Source organism: Tiliqua scincoides, chromosome 6 (genome assembly GCF_035046505.1).
Source record: "Tiliqua scincoides isolate rTilSci1 chromosome 6, rTilSci1.hap2, whole genome shotgun sequence".
NCBI classification, from domain to species: domain Eukaryota; kingdom Metazoa; phylum Chordata; class Lepidosauria; order Squamata; family Scincidae; genus Tiliqua; species Tiliqua scincoides.
Genome location: NC_089826.1, coordinates 88,641,169 through 88,658,688, shown reverse-complemented (window position 1 = coordinate 88,658,688; position 17,520 = coordinate 88,641,169). Strand labels below are relative to the sequence as shown.

General features: G+C 45.5%; 1 protein-coding gene and 1 pseudogene across 1 annotated transcript in view; one reads left to right on the top strand and one right to left on the bottom strand.

Annotated features, from left to right (window-relative positions):
• The window catches only part of VWF (von Willebrand factor), a 160,105-nt gene that overhangs the window by 68,595 nt on the left and 73,990 nt on the right, over positions 1-17,520 (bottom strand). The window contains exons 22-30 of the mRNA XM_066631945.1: positions 16,627-16,773; positions 16,311-16,451; positions 15,440-15,550; positions 14,299-14,455; positions 12,025-12,186; positions 9,982-10,117; positions 5,094-6,412; positions 3,762-3,881; positions 666-809 (exon numbers count right to left, since the gene is read on the bottom strand). Coding sequence (XP_066488042.1) covers positions 666-809; positions 3,762-3,881; positions 5,094-6,412; positions 9,982-10,117; positions 12,025-12,186; positions 14,299-14,455; positions 15,440-15,550; positions 16,311-16,451; positions 16,627-16,773 — 2,437 coding nt within the window. The remainder of the gene's footprint in view (positions 1-665; positions 810-3,761; positions 3,882-5,093; positions 6,413-9,981; positions 10,118-12,024; positions 12,187-14,298; positions 14,456-15,439; positions 15,551-16,310; positions 16,452-16,626; positions 16,774-17,520) is intronic.
• On the top strand, positions 1,063-1,180 carry LOC136656747 (5S ribosomal RNA; annotated as a pseudogene).

Below are 17,520 nucleotides of genomic sequence, written 5' to 3'. Positions count from 1 at the left end.
CTGTCGCTGCTGCCGTGTGAGGTTGTGAGTGCTTGCACATCTCACACAGTGGCAGTGATGGCAGCACTGTCCAAAGGGTTCCAGTGCAGCAGCTCTGCCTCACCTGCCACCCGCATACTGCATATCCCTGGTCCTAAGCCCCAGGAACAGGCATTCCACTCTTCTGTGAGAATCTTCCTCCATGCAAGCTTTCTTTGCCAAATCAGCCAAACAGCAGCCAAATCAGGGCTTTCCAAGTGCTTAGTTGGAACCTAGAAAACCCCCCAAGCAGTTCTGGGGCAAGCAGTGGCCTGCTCCTCCATTTCTACTTGCTGCTGTTTTAACTTCCTTGTCGGCGTTTAGTCTTTTGTTTGCTTTTAGGATTTCACTTGAATATTATTTTGATGCAGCAGGGAAGAAATATACATACATACATATATATAGCCATTTCATATATAGCTAAAATTTCTGGTTGCTGGTAGATGAGTGTTAGACTGCAACGATTTTTAGAATTCTTGCTAGGTTTTTATAAATCACACAGTGAAGCACCTTCAGCTATGGGAGAATATGGAAAGAAATGCTTTAAACAAATCAATATGTGTGCAGTCATCTGAAGACACTTTTTTAGCATTGATGGGCATAAAGCCCTTCCCACATAAAGCCCCCAGGTCTGAACCATCACATACCTAGTTTGCTGGGGCCTTGTCCTCTTAGGGGAATGGAGCTCACTATAGGCAAAAGAGTTCCCTTTGTTTGGGGCATGTTCCATGAAAATTCCAAAGTGTTGGACTTCCCGTACTGAAGAACAGCTACTTGAGTTGTAGTACGACCTGGAGAGGAAACCAGAAGATGCATAAGGGGAAGAAGTGTCAAAAGGTTAAAGCTGGGGCACTGAAGCATTTACCAGACTGCACCCAGTGGCATCACTAGGGTTCGTGCCACCCGGTACGGAATGGCAGTGCGTCACCCCCCATGCAGTGGGCAGGACGACCCCCCAGGTGGTGGGTTGTACCATCACTCCACCCCCACTGGTTTTTTGGCTGTACCTTTTAATAGAACAAAGATAGAACACATTCTGCATGAAATTACGCACTGTTACCCTGCACATGCCCAATCTCATCTGATCTTGGAAGCTAAGCAGGGTCAGGCCTGGTTAGTACTTGGATGGGAGACCGCCTGGGAATACTGGGTGCTATAGGCTTATACCATGATCTTGGAAGCTCAGCAGGGTCAGGCCTGGTTAGTACTTGGATGGGAGACTGCCTGGGAATACTGGGTACTGTAGGCTTATACCATAGTCTTTCGAGACTGAAGGTTGCCAGCCATTTTTTACGCACTGATTGATATATAACATGATGGTATTATTCTTCACTGCAGCAACTGTTACCCTACACATCCCTGATCTTATCTGATCTTGGAAGCTAAGCAGGGTTAGGCCTGGTTAGTACTTGGATGGGAGACTGCCAGGGAATACCAGGCGCTGTAGGCTTATAACATAGTCTTTCGAGACTGAAGGTTGCCAACCAACCATTATTCTTCCAAATTATGATTTTAGTGATTTTGGTCACTAGTGGTGTCACACACCCCCAAGGGTATCAACTTACTGACACCTTATTGCAGCAGTTCTCAAACTTTTTGCACTAGGTCCCACTTTTTAGAATGACAAGACCCAGCAGAAGTGATGTCATGGTGGAAGTGACATCATCAGGCAAATTAAAATAAATCAGTATAAATAATTAAAGTAAAACAAATAATTAAATAAGCAGAAGCCAGCCCTGTTCCGCCTAGTGAATTTCGTCTGTAGCCTGCCTGCAATAAGACCCCTCCCCTCAAAAACCAGTAAGGTTTTCAGCCCTACCCAGTGCCCAGTTCAATTGAAGAACTTCTGTTTAAGCCAGGTCACTGTCAGGATCCACCTGGCTTTGCAAGTCTCAGAAAGGGTCACTTTATCAGCTGTAGCCTCTTTTTGATCCTTTTTAGTGGGGGGGGGGGGAGACTGCCTTCTGGAGCACTTGTTTAGCTGCAGGTGCATAGGATCAGGACCATTCTGGTAGCCTTGCACTCTCCTTCACCTGATCTTCCACACCAGCCAAGTTACATTTGCTTACTCATGAGTAAACACGACTGTGAGGCTTAGTTTCGCTTTCCATAGGGCTCAATACATTCATCTGCTTGGAGGGAGGGACTTCCTTCTCAGGTGTTTTTTGGGGCTGCATTCATTGGATCAGGACCATTCAGGTGTTGTTAGATTCCTCTCAGCCTGCCCTTTCTGATGGACTAAGGCAAGTTCACCTACTCACAAGTAAACGCATGATACGGCTCACTTTCACTTTCTATAGGGCTCCATGCATTTTTTGTTCTCCAGCTTTTAGGCCATAACTTTTGATAGAAAGGAGATATTTCACCCAGGTTTTTTGCATTGCATTCCACTCAAAAGTTCGCATCCAATGGTATATAATATGATTTAGCAATTTTAGCGTGTCACCCTGTGCGCATCACCCGGTGCACACCGCACCCCTGCAGCGACGCCACTGACTGCACCTATAATAATTTTAGCAATTTCAGGTTCAGAGGGACAGCCATATCCACGGGCTCCATATCTGTGGATTTAATCAACTGCAGATTGAACATGCGTTTTTTAAAAAATGCACATGCCCTGCTGTAGCCTTATTCACCTCACACTCTGCCATTTCACAGCACTCCCAGTTTAGGCAATTGATGCAAGCTCAGGCAATGTACGCAGTTTGAACAAATTTTCACCATTTTGTCTGCGTGACTTCAGCAGACTTGAACATCTGCAGATTTTGGTATCCGTGCTGCCATCCTCCACAGAACCCAGAAAACTCATCTGGAATCGAGGGGAGGGGCCAGGACGTCTCTGTGCCTTGAATGAGTGCATTTTTAAACAGATGGGGCTGAACCCGCCCATTGACCTAGCCTTATATTTTCCATCAATTTCTCATTATCTCAGATTTACAGTTCAGAAGAAATTTGATATTTTTAAGGATTGATTTTTTAAAAATCAGCAAAAAATAAATGGGGAAATCTGAAAAAAATAACTAATGGGTTGGACTGGGGGAAGGAGTGCATGGATAATGACTCTGGCTGCACCTGCTGACACTATACCACTATATCAGCTACCTAGTACACTTTTAAATATAATTTCTAAAAATGCACCCTTGGAATAAAAACACTGACACTGCTTCCTGCATTTTTCCTTCTTGGGGAAAAAATGAAATCTACAAAAAAATAAAACATCTACCCATTAGTGATGTGCTCCATTGCTCTACTACCACCACCACCCCACCTTCAGGAACAGGGTGTCAGCAGTGGCAAACACTCTACCCAGAGTGAGACTGCCCCTGTGAATGTGGAGCAGCCAGTGGTCCAGATCAGAGGAGGATCTCTTCCTGGGCACAGTGGTTGCCTCTGAAGAGAATGGGATGAAGCTACAGAGCACATCAGCAGTGTGGCCAGGGCTTACCAGCGCATTCCTGGTCATTCCATAATCATGGACAGTATTCACAATTTCTGAAGAAGGCTTTTGTATCTGCTATGCTATTCTTCTTTCTGACAAAGTTTTGGGTTTGGCGGAGGGTTTGCTTGGGGCGCATTAAAAAAATGGTACCCACCCTATCTGCAATCTGCAATGGCAAATCCCTTCTACCATTTCAGGATTCTATTCTCAAGTTTTCAGAGCAGTGCTTCAGCTGCCCCCTCATCCACACAATGAATGTGGACCCGAAGCCTCAAAAACGACTGGGTCAATGCGCAATACTCACCGATAACAGTGTGCTCAATAAATGCTTTCACAAAGTTTTTCATTTCCTCAAACTGCGATGCTCTAACATTAGAGCTCCCATCCAAAAGAAAGATCACATCCATAGGCTTGTTGCAGGTATCTAAGAATAAATGTTTTTAAGCTTATAATACTTATATGATGTTGTACTCAGCAACTACCAAACAATAGTAGGTCTCCCAAGAGAGAATGACACACACACACACACACATGCAGCATTCGTTTTATAAAAGATGGTTAAGGAAACAGGAGAACAATATTCTCTGTGTGTTTTTCAGACCTTAAATGTGCATATCAGCTTGTCTAGGCTAGCATCCCTCCACATTTCCCACGTGAAACCTGCTCAGTGTGGAGGATTTGGGGGGCAGTTCTAGAGTTCACATACCCAGTTCAAATGTGTTTTGTTCAGGCTGTTGGCGTTTGAACATACCCTGCTTCCCCGTGACTGAGCATTACAGCAGAAGACTGGAAGTGGTGGGCAGTCCGCCTTTCACGGAAACATGGCTGCCACTGTCGATCTTCTCATTGCATAATGTCTCAGGTGAGTCTGAGGAACCCCAGAGATAGCTAAAACTCAGGTTGACACTCATTGCTTCGGAAACTCATTGCTTCAGAGTGTTTCAAGTCACATGAGTTTTGCAGGTTTTAGAAGTTTAGCAAAAACAAGGGGGAAAAACACACTTGATTGATTAAAAATAATGGTGGGACAAAACGGAGAGGGAAGTGTGCGCATCACAAGTAATTGTGATTCTGTCAGTATCATACCACCTCAAACTCTCCTCCAATCTAAACAGCATCATGTTAAGCACTAGGGAGGATACAATCCAGAATTCTGGCTACAGTTCAGAGGACATGCAGGACTGGCCAAAGATCTGCCAGCATCTGAAGTAGCATGTCCAATTCCCCCCCCCGCCCCCAAACACACACACACACACACACACACACACACCTGGTGATGCTCCACCCTCTGTTCCTCCTGTCTGGTGAATTGGAAAAGGCAAAATGCGTAGGCAGATCAGAAGAAGAAGCATGAAGGATAGAAAGTGTGACACTCTGACCCACCTATCACCTCTCCTCCAAACTTCTGCTCCCTCCCCTTTTCCAATTCAGGGAGAAGGGGGGAAGAGCAGGGGCAACAAGTGAGTAGGCCGAGGAGAGTGCCTTTCCGCAACTCCGTTGCATGAGGCAAATGCCTTAGTTGACCTCATTAACCTGAGGATATGTGCAGACATTATAAAATGATGATCTCTAGATAAGCACAACAGAATATTCAAGTAGAAATTTTCCTTATCAGCCAAAGAAAGAACTGCATTACCTTCCCTTGAGCAACACTTCCTCAGTATTAATTCAGGTCCTTCTATGGGGAGTTGGTCATATCCTTTTAGGAAGATTGGAGCGTGTGGCTGGCCCAATAGTTCAAGTTCTGGAATATTCACATTCTCAGTTATGCCAATGGGAACAAAGTGGATGTCAGACGATACGCGAGTGATGGTGTCCGTGGCTGGGTTTGAAGTCACCATGTACACCCAGTGGGGTACTTGCTCCCTTCCGCCATGGCTCTGCGTAAAGGTTTGTTCTGTGACAAAATTGACAACCTGCCCAGTGTTGGTGGCATTCCCTCCACGGAACTGGATCTCTCTCACCTTCTCAATCAGATCTTCCTTGGTCTGCCTTTCACTGAAGGAATACTCCACAGTGATTGTGAAGGAATACTGGATGATGGTGATGTGAATGGTCTCTTCTCCTATATCCATCTCACTAATGGTGCGGGCCATGAACTCTTTGATCAAACGGAAATTCTCCTCACCCACTTTGTCAGATCCTTCAACCACAAAAACAATGTCCATGGAAGACGGGGTTCGTTTTGTGGACATCACTTCCACCCTGGGCATGCTCACGGCGGCCATCGTGGGACTGACAGGGAGTGGGGCTGTGGGAATTACTTCAGGGACAAGACCACAGAAGTAATCAATTATTTCATCCCCGAACTCTCTCAACTCAAGCACACTGCTCATGATGTAAGCCTTGTTCTTAGGCGACTGCTGCTCAATTAATTTGATTTGTTCAGCATTGATGTGTGGTCCAATCCCAACTGGTATTACAGTGACGTCCCTCTTTTTCAAAAAAGAGAAGATTTTATTAATTCTTGTCGGAGCCTCCAGATCCCTGCGATCCGTGCTAGCTGTAAACAGCACAGCAATTCGGGCTGCGTTTGTCCTTGGAGCCTTCCCAAACACGTGGAATATAATATATTTTAGTACTTCCGGCACAGAAGCAACATCTCTTGCAGTATATTCAATATCTTGAACAATTTTCTTCATTTGAGATGGTTTTTTAATATCTTTGAGGCCAAGATAAATATGCGACCCAGAGCCATAGACCAAGATAGACAGGCGGATTCTTTTCTGGGAGATATGGAGTTTTTCCATCATAGTAATTATGAAAGCTTTCAGCTGCTCAAAATCACCCTCAGACAGTTTGCTGGTACCATCGATTAAGAAGGCCAGGTCCATCATTTTGCTACAGGAGTATTCACGCGTCACCAGATCATACGGAGCAACGGTTGTGAGCATTGGGGGTTCGGGAGTCTCCACCGGACATTCATGACACGTCAAGTTTCGGCCTTCACAATGGCTGGAAAAACAATCACAGATAAACTTAACAGATAAACTCCAACTCAAGAGTGGCATGTCACCTCAAACTCACAAGCAAGTGTACACCATGTTTGCGAACAGACTCTTGTTAAGAATTGATTCCAAGTGATAGGCCATTGAAATTACTAATAAGGAGAAACATAGAAGAGGCCCTCACTCTCTTCCATCCCACTCTCTTCCATCCCAGTACTTCACTCCCCTGACACATGGGATACAACAATAACTCAACAGACAACACTACAGAACTGATCCTGAGGTTTTTTGTGGACAAAAACTTGTTTATTGTACCTTGAAAAATTTTTTCTTTGCCACAATTCTACAAATCATTTTTTTTCTTTTGACTTTTGGAATGGGAGTCTTTGAAACAGTGATTCCATTTGATTCTGTGCATGCAGGGGAAATACTGCCTCATTTACACCATTACATCACACATATACGCCTGCTAACAGGTTAAGAGGCACTTTTTCAAGTGGGTGCTCCTCTTTTATTTAGCAGGGGGAGAGTCTGGCCCACCTCACCCCAGCAGTGTCTTTTCTAGTGGCTGCCTGCTGGTGTTCTTTTGCATCTTTTTAGATTGTGAGCCCTATTGGGACAGGGAGCCATTAGTTATTTGATTTTTTTTTTCTGTAAACTGCTTTGGGAACTTTTTGTTGAAAAGTGGTATATAAATACTGTTGATAATTAATAATTTCATTTGCTATGTAACTTGATTTGGTGAATGCTTTTTGGTAGAAACGCAACATATAAATATTTTATAATAAATACAGGTTGGGAGTCCCTTATCTGAATCTTGAAATCACCAACACTGAGCAGGGGGTTGGACTAGATTAGTGGCACCAAGCTGATGGGTGCCTGCTGGGGGCCGGAAGTGAAATCATTAATCTGGAATTTATGTCCTTGATTGGATGATGGCCAGAAAGAAACACTTTGTTCTCAAGTAGGAACTTAGAAGCTGCAAATGTTAGAAGAGAAAATGTGCAAATCTTGGTCATATTTTCAGGGCTTGGAGAAGCCCAGTTATCACAGGGGCCTGATCACACACATTCCTTTTCAGTTTCAATGCAGTTTCTACCGCAGTGTCACTTTGCAGCTCAGCAGCTGAGAGGTGCTCTGCAAAATGATTCCTTGAAAGAAGCCTTTTACACAAAATAACATTTGCTTGTTTTCAGACATTTACGTTTTGTTTCTACATAATACAAGCAACAGGATAAAATCACAGTTGGAATCTACGCACCATATAACTTAAATTAGATTTTTTGAAACTAAAGTACACCCAAAATTGTGCCAACATAATTCAGATTCTCTCCTTGTTTTATTCCTTTTTGTCTTCAGATGACAACCAGTAGTAAAAGTGGAAAGGTAGAGACACATTCAAAATCCTAACAAAACATGATCAGGCAAAATACTTTCAGATGTTGCAATCTATGTCAGGACCGAGCCTGCAGTGGGTCATGGATCTGGGACCTAAAGGACTTCAGCTGCAGCTCCATCTTGCCCCAAAGGAGGAACTGTAAGGAGACCAGCTGCATGAACAAGGAACCTTCTTGTCCACAACAGGCAGCCAGAGCTGTTCAGGCGAAACTCCCAGTTCCTACAAAGGCCTGCTTGGTCTTCTAAGCAAAAAAACTGTATTCCACTCTTGGATTTCCTCTGCCATGCCTTACCCCATCCTCACTTTAACAGGAACTAGGACTGACAACACCTGAACTTAGGCTTCCTGTGTAGCTATAGGGGTGTTCCAAGAAAACAAAAACACATAATCCACTTACATCACTGAAGATGACATAATAGTGCTGCGGCTAAGAATTTTTGGAATTAAGATGCTGCGTTAAAGGGCTATTATAATTTATTATTTTAATCCTGAAGCAATATTTGGTAGATGACATTCCTCTAGCTTCCAATTTCCTTGGGATCTTTGCTACAGAAATGCATTTTTATTGTTTACACAGATGGCGTAGGCATCTAAATTAGGTGACAGCTACACGCACTGATGTATCCCTGGTGAAGCAAAGGCTTGAGGCATTCCAGCATTGCATCGAAGCCGGTCACAGCCTATTGGCACAGGCAATAAATTATTAGCAGGCATTTGGAACACTCTGGTACAGAATTCTGGGTTGACATATTTCCTCTTCAAATGTGCATTGTTTCAATAGTCTCGTTTAACCGTCTGAGTTAGCAATGCCCATGTATTTGGCAAAACCACTCCCTATCTCGAAAGGGTAAACAGAGGTCAAAAAAAAGGGTTCTGCACATAGGTCTCCTCCCAGATCAAGTCCCAGGCATGCAAGGAAAGATTCCTATGTGGGAAATGTTATGGGAGTTATGTGCAGGGCACCCTTGCCTGGATCAAGTCTGTGCACGTGCCACGTAACAGATGGTCAGTGGTTTCTGAGCACATTTGCTTATTCCGCCAGAGCACCTACACATCTAGTTATTGTGAGGTTCATTGAGGGTTGGTTGCGGGGTTTTGTTTGTTTGCAAATTCATTCCAAAATATCCAAAAGCATTTAGACTTGCTGTGAAACTTGCCTCCCTCAACCACAACTTCCAGTCTCTTTGAAAACTCTACAGAAAACTGCAGTGGCACCATGAATTCCTCAGAAGTGCTGCAGCAAGAACAAGAAGCTAAGAAACAATATTATAAGCTATTTAAGCTTTTATATATAGTACAGTTTTGGGCAGCATGAAAAGTATATTTTCTTTAAAATGTGATGCTATAACTAGTAAATGCAATCATTTATTTATACGTTATTAAAAGAAGTCAGTTCTGACTTCAAAGTCTTACAGCACAATCCAAAACACTCCTCAGCCAGAGCAAGTCCCTTGAGCCAACCAGAGAGTGTCACAACAGTGGCATACCTAGAGGGGTGCAAAGCACTACGTTCTGCAGGAAGTTGCCCTGCGGCATGCAAACGGCCTAGTCCCTCCCCTTGGAGCCAGGCATATGCCTCCGTTTTGCTCCCATCACCCAGAATGGCTCCAAAGGGGGGGGAGGGGTTGCTTGCATGCTGTGGTGAAGCTCCCTGAAAAACCTAATTCTTTGTTCTCTCTCTAGCTATGCCATTGGTCATCAACTTGCTATGAGGCTCCTCAGAAATTGGCTGGGCTGGTGCAAGAATGCACACCAATCTGTAGAGATGTCCTCCCCCGGCCCTCCCAAACCCCACACCCCTGCCATCCTCGGTCAGTGCAACCCTTACCTTTTGCAGGCAGCACAGAGGCTGGATGCATCATTGCTGGAGTCCTTACTTAGCACTTGTCTATCATAGAGGAACCAGCGGTATAGGGGCACGTTGTGGTAAATACTACAGGCGCTGCAACATGCCATGTAAGCGGCCCCTCCCACTCGTAGTTGGAGTCATTCTACGCATCGATGGCAACGCACAGGAGCGCTATGCAGCTCCTGCAGTACTTACTGCACTACCCCCCTAGAGCTACACCACTGACAGGAATAATACCAAAATAGAATAATGATGTACCAGAAAGCATTTCTACTTTCCATCCTTCAGCCCAGCCCCCAGTCACACCCGCAAGAGATCTGAACTTTACCAGGACTGGCAATGCTTCTTATCTCCCTTGTTCAAAGTGATTCTCTTTCCGTGAGGGACCCTCAGACCTTCCAGTTCACAACCAGGACATTCTTCAACATCGATGCAAGTCAGGGACAGCTCGTCCAGTATTTTCCCTGTTGCACAACAACATGAGAAGCTGAGCTTTAAACAAACCAACAAACAAATCAGCAGCAGCAACCTCTAAACCAGGGGTGCTCACACTTTTTTGGCTCGAGAGCTACTTTGAAACCCAGCAAGGCCCGGAGATCTACCAGGGGGGAAGGAAGCGTCTGACAGACACCCCCTTTAATGTATGGAGCCCCTGCTGGAGTCTAGTCAGTTTCGTCAGTTTTGTTGCTGCATGCCTGAAGAGCAGCTAAAGTGTCAGTTTAGTGTCAGCTAAATATGTCAGTTTCGTCTAGTCACTAGACGATACTGACATATTAACAGTTTGGAGAGACAGGGCTCCGCGATCTACTCATTTTGCCTCGCGATCTACCAGTAGATCGCGATCCACCTATTGAGCACCCCTGCTCTAAACATTTCTCTTTCCCTTGAACATTTGGTAAGGTCTTCAGTGCTTGAAAAGCCAGCCTCTTACTGGGAAAAGTGGCACATCCCACAGGCCACAGGTGCAGAAATTAAAGCCAGGGAAACATCAGTGAAGAGGGAGCAGCAGGGAACCTGCTGGGGGGCGGGGCTAGTGCACCACCAATGTGACCCTCAAGCCAAATTAATATTGCTACCAGTATGCACTTCTGCCAGGGTTTTAGGGACTGAAGCACTCAAGCTTGCATAGTATCATTGTCTCCCTCTTGTAGGTGATGGGGAGGGAGGGGCCAGGGCCCAAATTGCCCAGATTAAGGGCTGAGGCTAAGAGCCGAGGTCTCCAGAGTCACCCAGTAAGGAAATGGCTGAAGCAAGATCTGAACCAGCAACCTCACTGAACACAGCTCATTTGCATGGCCACAGTACCACTGTTCTGTTAAAGCTCCCTGCCCAAGCTGAGCTGAGCTCTGGACAGCTCAGCATTCTGGGAAGTCCAGTGATCAAATATGATGTCACTGCTGTGGGTCCAAAAATGCCAGCAAACTGCTGCACAGGTGGCAAAGGGGTAAGAACATAAGAACAGCCCCACTGGATCAGGCCATAGGCCATCTAGTCCAGCTTCCTGTATCTCACAGCGGCCCACCAAATGCCCCAGGGAGCACACCAGATAACAAGAGACCTCATCCTGGTACCCTCCCTTGCATCTGGCATTCTGACATAACCCATTTCTAAAATCAGGAGGTTGCGCGTACACATCATGGCTTGTACCCCGTAATGGATTTTTCCTCCAGAAACTTGTCCAATCCCCTTTTAAAAGCATCTAGGCTAGACACCAGCACCACATCCTGTGGCAAGGTGTTCCACAGACTGACCACACGCTGAGTAAAAAAATATTTTCTTTTGTCGTCCTAACCCGCCCAACACTCAATTTTAGTGGATGTCCCCTGGTTCTGGTATTATGTGAGAGTGTAAAGAGCATCTCCTTATCCACTCTGTCCATCCCCTGCATAATTTTGTATGTCTCAATCATGTCCCCCCTCAGGCGTCTCTTTTCTAGGCTGAAGAGGCCCAAACACTGTAGCCTTTCCTCGTAAGGAAGGTGCCCCAGCCCCGTAATCATCTTAGTCGCTCTCTTTTGCACCTTTCCCATTTCCACTATGTCTTTTTTGAGATGCGGTGACCAGAACTGGACACAATACTCCAGGTGTGGCCTTACCATTGATTTGTACAACGGCATTATAATATTAGCCGTCCACTACTGACCACCAGGGTCAAGGTCCACTACTGACCACCAGGACTTCCAACAACATAGTTTGTCTGTAGTAATATTATGCTTAACGTAGCAGCTGATTTAGAGTCCTTGAAAAGAAAAGGCAATGGAACCCCATTCGGTTCTTGACTCTTCTAAAACAGGCAATGACAAATTATCTGTTGGAGGGTGAGAGCTAAGCAAGGCATCCCAATAAGCCTGCACCAAAGTAGGCAAGCTTACCTGCAGGACAGTGCACGTGGCACCCTTCCACACACTTCACAGGGCACGCCAAGGGGCTGAAGTGCTGACATGTCCTTGGACAGGCGGGACCACAGCTGTTGTATCTCCACTCACACTGGTATCCTTCTTCTTCTACCTTGTTCAAGTGTTCACAAGTTTGCGCTATACAATATGAAGAATGAGAGAAGAACTGAGAATGCTTGTGCGTGCCATTGTCATGAGCAGCTGCATTTGTATGGCAATTTGGAGTGTCCAAAATATTTCACAGACATTACCTTACTGCAGAGGTTTTCCGCCGTGTACTGTGGCACATTGGTGCGCTGCTAAAAGTTACCCAGGTGTGTCATGGGAGTTTGGAGCACAGCAGTTGAAAATCGCTGAAAAGCTCTTCCGGGTTTTGTGACTCTGTTTCTAGGACAACTGTCCATAGTAATGAATTGTCTGTTGATCTTCTGGTGGAGGAAGGGGGACAGACAATTCATTACCACAGACAGGTACCCTAGAAAGAGAGTCACAGAAGAGTCTCCCGGAAGCTGGAAGTGACCACAAGGTGCGAGGACCATAAAGGTTAGTGTGCCATGGGAAGAAAAATGTTGAAAATTGCTGCCTTATTGTATCTCCTATAACATCTCTGTACTGTGAGTGAGCATTATTCTCATGTTACAGAACATAAGAACATAAGAACAGCCCCACTGGATCAGGCCATAGGCCCATCTAGTCCAGCTTCCTGTATCTCACAGCAGCCCACCAAATGCCCCAGGGAGCACACCAGATACAAGAGACCTCATCCTGGTGCCCTCCCCTGCATCTGGCATTCTGACATAACCCATTTCTAAAATCAGGAAGAAGGAAGGGTGAGGGAGAGTGACATCCAAGGCTACTTGCCAAATTCCTGGCAGATGCAAGATCTGAACCACAGATTTCACTTTACGTTAACATGTACACCACCACACCCTTTAGGATAAAACAGACTGGAGTAACTATTGTACACCTCAACACCATCCTGTACATGCTTGGATCCCACTGTGTTCAAAAGCATACATCAGAATCAGGGCTGGCCCCAACGCCAGGTTGAAGAGAGCTCTGGAGCAGAGTCCTGCACTGGACCTCCTTGGAGTATCGTGCCTGCCCTTGATGGTATTTTGGGTGCTACCAGTCTCACCAGTACTGAAGATGCAGGGGGTAGCCTGATGAGAGGAATCCTCTGATGGTCAGAGACTCTCAGCCAGTGCCTGACAACATCCTTGCAACCAGTGAGACGATGGGTCTCTAATAGCACACTGGGAGCAGCCCATCATTTTTAACAGGTGAGGGTGGAATGATTTTGGAAAAGGCAGAGAAACAGGCAAGGAAAGGAAGAGAGTTTGCTTTATGCTTCCAGTTTCAACTCCTCTCACTACCTTTTCAAATAGCAGGGAGCAGCAGTGAGATGGGTGGCAACATGAAGAAGAGGAGGAAGTAAGCAGGGCAGTCCAAGAACTGCCAGGAGCAAGGGCAGGGACAATGTGGTGACTGGCATGATCAAGGGGTCATTCAGGAGTGGGAGGGGGAAAAAATGTGTGCTGTCGGGAGGTGGTGACACCAGACCTCAGTCAGTTGGCACAGTTGGTCAGAATTCACATTTTCCCTCTTCTGTACAGCTACTAGTGCAGCTCTGCCCTGAGAACAGTTCTGGACATGACCTTCCTGCACAGTTCTGCAGTTGCACAACAATATAATGTCCAAAGCACAGCTGCCCAAACTTTCGCATTATCTTCTAGATTTTGAACATTTTCTGATCATGGTGTTGTTGCGGGACAGCTGCAAAACTGATCTGGCCGTATTTACACAACAGAAGTATAGTTACACTAGTATATAGTGGTTTAATAGTTATTCCTTTTATTCCTTCTCCCCAGGAAACTTTGGAAACTGTAGCTCCAGGAAGTGCTAAGGCTGGGGATCTCTAAAGGAGAATTCCCAGCACCTTCACAAAACTACAAGTCCCTGGATTCATTGGGGAACCATCACCAATATCTTGCAGAAAATACAGATTTTTAGTATACATATGCCATGAGTGTGCTCTGAGGCATGCTCCAGTAAACACCACAGCAAACTGAATTCTGCAGGAATAGAGGGTGTTTTTATTGGTTTGGTCATTGATATTGACAGAAACAGACGAGGACAGCAATTAAAAGGCACCAAATTACTCCTTCCAAGATGCCTGTTGCATCCAGTCCTTAAAAACCGCTTCTATCCTGATTTTGTTTTCTTTTTCAAGTGGTCTGAAGCACTTACGGCACAAAGTAGGGGACCTCCAGTGGACCACTGCTCCTTTCTGTGCACAGGTGTGGGCGTAGGCCGCGACGGCATCGCAGAAGCAGGCACAGTCTGCCGCGGACTCGCAAGAACAGGTGTCATACATGCAGATGTCTATGTACGGCTCCGGGTCCACCTAGGAGAGCAGTCACAGAGGTCAAACTCCTGGTGCTCATTAACACATTTCTGAATGAGGAGAGACAAATCGTTTGCACCAATGCGACTGTCCAAACTCTAAAGCTTTTCTGTGTTCATGTCAATAATGCAATTATATGAAAAGATACTTAAGCATTTGGTATTTGGTCATGCTTGTGTCAGGAACACAGTCCTAGAGCAGCTATTGCACTCCTGCTTAGCAAACTCCAGCTCTCTTCCCCAGATTCAAACTGCCTATTTCCCAGTACAGGTTTCACATGCCAGAAAACCCAGGCTCAATCCCTGGGACCTCCAGCTAAATAACCTTAGGAAGCATGGCTAGACATGACCTCTCCCAGTCAGGTCCTGCAGAGTCACCAACTGTCAGAGCAGATCAGTGATTTTCAACCCTTTTCACCTCACAGCAAACTGACAAGATACTAAAATTGTCAAGGCACACAGTTCTTTTTTGGTAATTGACAAGGCCCTCCATGCTGCTGGTGGGGGCTCCCAATGGCCCTACTAAATACATGACCCTCCCCCAAACTCCTGCAGCAGTGTGCTGTGGCACCCTGGTTGAAAATCACTGGCGTAGACAATGAACTAATGGTGTGACTCTACTTGTATGTTCACCATAGAACGTGGTGCTATTAAAACATTTCTTGATTGTCAAGTGCTCACCTTGCTGACCAGCAACAGACGCAGTTATAGACAGATTGACAAGGAGGGTGGGAACTGTTTAAGAACTTGTAATCCATTACAGGTTACAAGCCATGATGTGTATGTGCAACCTCCTGATTTTAGAAATGGGCTATGTCAGAATGCCAGATGCAGGGGTGGGCACCAGAATGAGGTCTCTTGTTATCTGGTGTGCTCCCTGGGGCATTTGGTGGGCCGCTGTGAGATGCAGGAAGCTGGACTAGTCTAGATGGGCCTATGGCCTGATCCAGTGGGGCTGTTATTATGTTCTTAACAAACAGCTTACCAGTTTTATGCAGTCTTTGAAGAGGCCACTGTTCAAGATGCTGCATGAGCTCTCCACCATCATTTGTTTCTCTTCATTGCCATGACACAAGGAAGGCATCAAGCCCTGGGCCTGAGAAAGCCAAATACAGAGAAGTCTTTGCTGATAGATTATTACTACTTGCACCAGTGTGATGACTTAACATTCACCTGCTTATGTATTTACTGAACACCTACATTGTGGTGAGAGTGAAATCCATTCTGGGGAAACATAAGCCTTTCCTAAGAACCAATAGGTAAGAATAGCTGTTTAAACCTACTGAAAACCACCCTGAATTTCCAACAGCAGATGAATGGCACAACTAAATGCAAGTGTAGATTTGATATGGACCTCCAATTTTACCCCTAGTGAAAAGGCACAATTCAGCCCAACTTAAGCATTTTAAAGACCCTTTACTTAGTGAGAGGCCAATCCTATGCATGTCTAATAATAATAATAATACAGGTATTTCTATACCGCTTTTCTTGGTCGTCAGATTTCTCCTCAGACTTTATTCAAGGCGGTGTACGTAGGCAGGCAATACTAAATCCCAGTAGGGATTTTTACAATTGAAAGAAGGTTCTGTCTTTCAAGAACCACAACATTCAGATGTTTCTTTCTGATCTGGTTTCACATTCTGGCCTCCATGCTCCCACGCTCAGAGCAGATGGAATAACTCGGCTCAGCTTGTCAGCTGCTTCAAGCTGCTTCTGTCTACTCAGAAGTAAATCCCATTAGAGTCAATGGGGCTTACTCCCAGGAAAGCATAGATAGGATTGGGCTGTGAGTCTATCCAGATATTAAAAAATGGAAGGGGGAGAATTCCCCCCCCCCATTTTATTCATAGCAATACCTTGCTGATGTCAGCGCACTGTGAATTGACTTTCCAGGAATTCCCAAAGTCATTTGGATCCACTTCAAGCTGCTTTGTGCTGCTGGTCAACTCGTTGTTTTGAATGCCGTCAAAATTCCCACACAGGCCACACACTCGATCCTTACAAAGACACAAGTCACATGAACACCTGTTCCCACCCTTGTGCCATCAAGCATTTTGTCAGAACAAACACTGTTGTATGCCACCACTAAGGGCAGCGTGTACTTCAAGAATCCAGAGCTTTGCCCACAGAGCTAAAGCCAGCATAACAACTAATGAAACCAAAACAACTTACTCTGTAATTCCCCTTCAAGATCACTGTGATGCCCATGTTTAGATCCCAGGTGAGAGAGATTCCTTTGCCCAGTAACAGGATGTAGTAGCGCCCAGACTTTAAGACTTCAAAGCTATCCTCCTCTTCAGGAGCTCTCTGGATCTGAACCTCCATGAGGGAAAACAAAACAAAACAGTGGTAGAGCTCTGAACCACACCTTAAGGCTCACATTCCATTAAGGTAACCATTGTTGAGACTAGTTTCAAAAATTTTTGTTACAGTTAGGAGGTTGGGTCCCTGTTTTCTTAAGCTAGTGCCCAGCACCACACATGGTGTCCATAGGCCTTGTTTGAAGTTCTCTTCCTGAACCTCCCGCTAATTAACTTTTGGGGGTTGGCCCTAATTTTGAGAGAGGAAGCGACGCTTCTATAAAGTCTCCATCCATGCTATTATCTTCCCCTCTTGGTTCTCTACTTTGCGCACTTCCTGTTGAAAGAAAGAGTTCCCTTATCCTGAATTATTCCATTTGATAACACTAACAGCACAATCCAATGCATGTCTACTCAGAATAAAGTGTCATTTAACTCAATAGGACTTACTACCAGGTAAGTGTGTACAGGATTGCAGTCCAAGTTGTTCATATTCATAGACACTACAATTGTAGAGAGCCAGGACGGCGTAGTGGTTTAGCTTAGACCAGGGGTGCCCAAACCCCAACCTGAGGGCCATTTGCGGCCCTCGAGGACCCCCAATCCGGCCTGCAGGTAGCCCCCAGTCTCCAATGGGCCTATGGGCCTCTGGAGACTTGCTGGAGCCCGTGCTAGCCTGATGCAACTGTTCTCAATGTCAGGGCAACTGTTTGACCTCTCGCATGATCTGTGGGACAAGGGCTTCCTCCACTGCTTGCTGTTTCAC